The sequence below is a fragment of the Eurytemora carolleeae genome, unplaced genomic scaffold (assembly GCF_000591075.1).
Source record: "Eurytemora carolleeae unplaced genomic scaffold, Eaff_2.0 scaffold404, whole genome shotgun sequence".
NCBI classification, from domain to species: Eukaryota; Metazoa; Arthropoda; class Copepoda; order Calanoida; family Temoridae; genus Eurytemora; species Eurytemora carolleeae.
Window position 1 is genome coordinate 206,567 of NW_019396431.1, and position 6,120 is coordinate 212,686.

The 6,120-nt window shown below is 31.6% G+C and overlaps 1 protein-coding gene across 2 annotated transcripts; it reads left to right on the forward strand.

Moving 5' to 3' along the window:
• Positions 1-446: 446 nt before the first annotated feature.
• On the forward strand, positions 447-6,120 carry LOC111703192 (WSCD family member AAEL009094). Of its 2 annotated transcripts, XM_023475067.1 has the most exons (8): positions 447-641; positions 694-806; positions 1,251-1,336; positions 2,388-2,456; positions 2,699-2,791; positions 3,354-3,778; positions 4,514-4,554; positions 5,509-6,120. In XM_023475067.1, the coding sequence occupies exons 2-8, from the start codon at positions 718-720 to the stop codon at positions 5,612-5,614; spliced, it is 909 nt and encodes a 302-aa protein (XP_023330835.1). In that variant the 5' UTR covers positions 447-641; positions 694-717; the 3' UTR covers positions 5,615-6,120. The 2 variants fall into 2 exon arrangements, with proteins under 2 accessions (XP_023330835.1, XP_023330834.1); XM_023475066.1 differs by having other exon boundaries at positions 447-806.

Genomic DNA, 6,120 nt, shown 5'->3' on the forward strand with positions numbered 1-6,120 from the left:
CTTGTATACTCAAGAACAGAACCTTGGATATATCTAGATAGATAGATAAATATATAGATAAATAGATAGTAAAATATTTAGTTAGATAGATAGATGAATAGATAGATAGATAGATAGATAGATAGATAGATAGAAATTAAAATATTTAGTTAGTTAGATAGATGAATAGATAGATAGTTAGATAGATAGATAGTTAGATAGATAGATAGATAGATAGATAGTAAATATTTAGTTAGTTAGATAGATGGATAGATAGATAGATATAAATTTAGATAGAGAGATATAAAGATAGTTCGATAGATGGAGAGATTCATGGATATTTAGATATTTAGTTAGTTAGTTAGAAAAATGGATAGTTAGATAGAGAGATAGAAAGATAGTTATATAGATAGATAGATAGATAAATATATTGTTATTTTCTAAATAGTGACTGTTAAAGAAGTTAAATATCTAAATAAGATTACATCTTTATTGGAATTGTACATTGATTGATTACTTCCCTGACATTCTGAACATCTAACTTAAAACTGGATTTTTTCAGATAAAAGTGCAATAAAATGGCAGATCTTCTTGGATATGTGTTATTAAACAAGAGAAGAAGGCTTCATTAGTCTTCTCACAATATCAACTTTATTTCATTTGTAAGTTTTATCCTTGTACAAATCTACAAATATATTTGAATTATCTATAAAGTTTTATACCTGGATGAGTGAATGAATGATCCTGGATCTCCGAGTCAAGTTGTTCTGTCTGGGCCTTTGCTGTATCTTCTACATCATGGTATCCTGCCTCCTTACTGTTACTAAGTAAGTCTTTCTCCTCCTTCTCCTCCTTCTCCTCCTTCTCCTCCTTCTCCTCCTTCACCTCCATCTCCTCCTTCTTCTCTTTCTCCTCCTTCTCTTTCTCCTCCTTCTCCTCCTTCTACTCCTTCTCCCCCTTCTCCTTCTTTTCCTTCTTTTCCTCCTTATCCTCCTTCTCCTTCATCTCCTCCTCCTGTTCCTTATCCTCCTTCTCCTTCTTCTCCTCTTTCCACTACTTCTCATCCGTCTCCTCCTTCTCTTCATTTTCTCCTCCTGGTTCACTAACAAACCCTTCTCCTCCTCCTCCGTATTCTTCTCCTCTTCCATTTCCTTCTCCTTCTTTATTTCCATCACTTTCTCTTTATCATCCATGAATGATTAAATGAATTTTATATAAATTTTGATATAAATAAACTAATAAAAAGGAGGACTAAACGAGTGAATGTATAGGATGGATGCAAGACTACTGGAGCGAAGGCAAGATCAGACTGAGTTCATCCTGTCAAACCATAGACATCCAACTCATTCACTTACAGGGATACATTCCATTCATCCGTTCATCCATTCATTCTTTCAAACCATAGACATTCAATTCAGTCATTTTTTGTGGGAAAGGTATATGGACGGACACGGTCAAAATAAAAAAAAAATCCGTTGTGGTTTCCGTTCAATAGCTTCTCAGATTCTCTTCATGAATTGTAATTAGCAGTTTCTGAAACCTTCATTCGTTGATCTCAGTTCTCTCAGTCCTACTAACACTAAATGGAACGGGTTTGGTTTGGCATTTAATAATATCCTTTGCGACATGAAAATTAACTCTTTTTCGTTTTCCGTTTGTTAAAAAAATAAATACACTGGGGTCACAATATGGAAATGATTTCCCAATAGTTTCCTTGCGTTGGCTCATTTTTTAAAGAACTAACCTAAAATGATCATTTCTAGGTAACAAATTGCATCAAAAATATTCATGATTACAGATATAACAGATTTCAATTTTTTGATATACACTTAATAAGCTTTATACAAATCCTAAGATTGTTAATCTACAGAGGGCTAGCACAAAATTTGTACATTTTGTGCTCCGAAGGATTAAGTTAATTCTTTTGGATGTCTGCAAAGATTGTAGAAATATAGACCATTAAGATGCCAAATCAATTCTTAGTCATAGAGGAATCGTAAAAATACGATTCAGCTGCTTTCTACGAATTAAAAATTCAGTTAAAAGTTCAGTTAAAATAAAAAATTTGCACTTTTAGATATCGAGTACTGGTTTTGTGGATGACTGCAATCTAACAAAGTATAAATTTCATGATGTACATAAGTTCCAGAACTTGCACATTAAAAACATTTTTGTGTTTTTATACTTGTAGTCTCACATTAAAATCTATTCTTTGTTTCTCTCACAGGTTGTATAATAAGGTTGCTAACTCTCGATATCCTCCTATGTACAGGAATATATAGTGACGTCATATGCGGATTGTATCTATCTATGCTAAGGAGACGACATTTTCTGTACATTGGAGCGCATTGAGAGTAAGCAACATATGATTCCCTGAATAAACGGTTAAAGAATGTTAAATGAACCAGATATCCTAGACAACAGTGAAACTATGAGAAGAAGAAAAGCTCCCAAAATAAACTGGTGCAAACCTTTAGGTAATATTTCTATAGTATAAGTATAAGGAAAAGCATGGCTTTAAAATTATTGAGCAAACCTTTTAAAAATAAGCGTTCCGAAGCGTTTAAAGGCTATTATAAGTGTGTACACTGCACAGCAAGTTCCGAATTTCCAGGACTTAACATTGAATTTTACTCTCAATAAGAAAAATGGTTGATTTAGTGTTTTGGAAATTCTGGGTTTTTCATGACAGAAAAATGATTTATTAATTTTGTTCCAGGTTTAAAAACTTCTCCGGGTCCTCTTGTTGCTCTGGCTTCGTTTCCAGGTTCAGGAAACACGTGGCTTCGGTATCTTATACAGCAGGCCACAGGTTAAGCTTACACACTACAGAAAAAAAGTATATATAAACACTATCTTTGGAACCCAGCTTTACAAGAAAAAACTTTCTACACAAGAGTTAACCCACTTAACTTAGAACGTTTAAACCAATCTTATGAAAAATCCCGTGGTTCTATCGAGTTTCCATATCAAAATGTGAGACAAATTAGCCAAGGGGTTCATGAGCTATGATCGGACTCAAAACCAAACAAACAGACAAACAGAGGTTGCTTTAATTCTTTAGATACTTGTTTTTAGAAAACTGTTAATGCACTCAAATTTAGATACTTTAGTTTCTATTCTATTAAGACCCATAATTATTTAAAGAATTTGGAATCCATGCAGGTTTTCCACAACAAAATCAGAATGAGTAAGCTTTTTAATTGAAAATTTGCAAGATAGGATATATGAACAAAAAACATTTTCTTAAGGTTTTCTTTTTAATAAATAGCCAAAAAAATATTATGTTGAACAGTTTTAAAGACAAAATATTTTTTATTATTTATCAATGGTTAATGTGGATAAAATTAGAACAGAATGATTTTCTTATTTAGGTATTCTGACTGGAAGTGTGTACAGGGATTATGCACTGCTAAAAAATGGATTCCCGGCTGAAAGTATATCAAACGGATCTGTGATAGCTGTCAAAACCCATGAGTATGGTTCTCAAGCCCGGAAAGACTTTGATAAAGCAATTTTATTGGTCCGAGATCCATTCTCTAGTGTTCTAGCAGAATTCAACCGAAGATGGGGCGGCCATATTGGACACGCTAACAACGCCAAGTTTAGGCGGGAAAATGGAAAAGTTTGGCGGGATTTTGTACTGACGAAGGGAGAAGCGTGGGAGACAATGAACCTGGACTGGGCCTTGAACTTTAAAGGTCCCCGGCTTGTCGTCTTTTATTGGCAGCTCTGTAAGAATACAGAAGAGGAGTTGAAGCGGATTTTAGAGTTTCTAGAAATACAAATTTCAGATGAGGTAAACAATTTGTAGGAACTGTAAGAATAGTTTTAAGTGACCTTCCATTTATAGATTTGCATGTCCGATTTACATTGATACCCTTTAAACCTTAAAGGATTTCAAGGATTTCGTAAATATTCTTATTTATATAGCGGGAAATAAAGTGCAAGAAAAAGCGCGAGTGTACACTAGCACGGAAAGTACAAAGTACACTATACCTCGAGTATCCCTGCACTCAATCTTCAGCTATACAAATAAGGGTATCTACCTCATCGTTGTCCGGCCAAAGGTTTAAAGGGTAAAGGACATACCTCTCTATATTAGAAGATCACTTGAAATTACGCTTACAGTCCCTTTAACACAGATTTTAAGCGATTTTAAACTAAAATTCAAATTTATTGACATTGGTTATTTTCAAGCATTCATCCTGCTGGGGCTGTAAAAGGGGGGAAATAACCATAAAAAGAAAAATTCTTTAAGAAAATTGTTTTTACTTTTAATATCAGATTTACAAAGAATTTCTTGTCAATAAAGAAATAAAAAATAAAAATATCAAAGCCGAAAGAAAACGAAATATTTTTGCAATTGAATGTTTTTTATTATCAAAAAATCTGAAAAATCCATAGGTTTGATTTATATATTTATTTTCGAATATAAGTTTGAGAGTGAAATCTTAAGGATGAAAACCTAAATCCAGATCAAAGAAATATCTTATATTTTATTTTACTAAACAAGATAAAACTTTATTTTTAGACGCTTCAGTGTGTTATGGAAAGCAAAGAGGGTATCTATAGGAACAATATATTTATATTAATGAAAACAAATAATGAAAAAAGTGAAATACTAGATATTCAATTTTAAACACTGAATCTCAGATTGTTAGATTCAGATGAAATGTTGAAGTTGAATTAATAAGTGCAATGAACCTCAATCTAGGAGCCAACTCCTGTTCTACAGAAACTGAAAATATATAATATCTATATATATCAAGATGTAATCTGTTTTTGTCTGTCTGTTTCTTTGTCTGACCATAACGAAGGAACCCCTGGACCGATTTGCCTCAAAATTTAGTTTATAAATTTAGTGGATCGACTTTTCTAGCGAAAATTTAGTTTCCATATAAATCGTTCAAGTACAGGTAAACGGCGGAATTGTAACTTTTAGTAACCTTGGCAGCGCTGGGTTCCCAAGCTTGTATAATATATAATATATAATATAAAATATATCATATAAATTATTATAAAACCAACTTCCTTTTCAATATTCTACTGCATAGTTGATCATCATAGAAGATTAAAGGAAACACAGCACGCAACATCTAGCTATTCATTAGATTTTAGAGATATTTATTCATTTAGAGATTATTCTTTAGATATTAGAGATATTAACCCATTTATAGAGTTTATGATTAGATATTAGAGATTTCATTTATTTAGAGTTTATTCATTAGATATTAGAGATATTCATTCATTTAGAGTTTATTCATATATATTAGAGATATTCATTCATTTAGAGTTTATTCATTAGATATTACAGATATTCATTCATTTAGTTTATTTAATAGATATTAGAGATATTCATTCGTTAAGAGAGATTACTTAAGTATTAGAGTTTCAAATAATATTATTTAAAATAATTATAACCTTACGTCATAAAACCAAAATCATCTAAAGAAAAAATGAATAAAAAGGTTCTTGATCCCTCCTGATTGAAAAGTTTGAAATTATATAAATATATTCTCTGAACAGGCGACCCAAGAAACCCCGGTCTCCAGATTTGTTTGATCCTGATCTCACCAACTATCTCAAGCTGAAACAAAAGAAGGTCTTTAGAACACTACGTAACCTGTCATAGACAATTATATTGATCTTGCCTTTAGATCAATCTTTCATAATCTGGACCATTCATTGATCTTTCATAATTTTTCTTGACCTTTCCTTGCTCTTTCATTTTTCCTTTCCTTGATCTTTTTTTTTGTCTCTCCTTGATCTTTCCTTGATCTTTCAATGATGAAGTTTTCTCTTAAAATCTATATTTAATTCTTCATAAAACTTTCTGAGTTTCAAAATATTGAAGTGCAAAACAAATAACAAACTAAATTTTTCTATTGCAATTATAATAACTTGATTGTGCATGTGAACAAAATTCCAAACAAAAAAATTTAGAAAGATTTATCTAATTATATGAAGAAATTGTCAAATTTTTGTTCATTGACACATTTTGGGAACAATCAACATTTATTAATTTTTCTTGATTTGAAAATTACCCCCAAAATTACCGGATTAGTATCCTAGTATCCTAGTACCCTAGTATCCTAGTATCCTAGTATCCTAGTATCCTAGTATTCTAGTATCCTAGTA

Coding starts and splice junctions, on each gene's coding strand:
- LOC111703192 (XM_023475066.1), top strand. CDS start 718: ATGATCCTGGATCTCCGAGTCAAGTTGTTCTGTCTGGGCCTTTGCTGT. Junction 807..1,250: donor TGCCTCCTTACTGTTACTAA/GTAAGTCTTTCT, acceptor GTGAATGTATAG/GATGGATGCAAGACTACTGG. Junction 4,555..5,508: donor AGCAAAGAGGGTATCTATAG/GAACAATATATT, acceptor TTCTCTGAACAG/GCGACCCAAGAAACCCCGGT.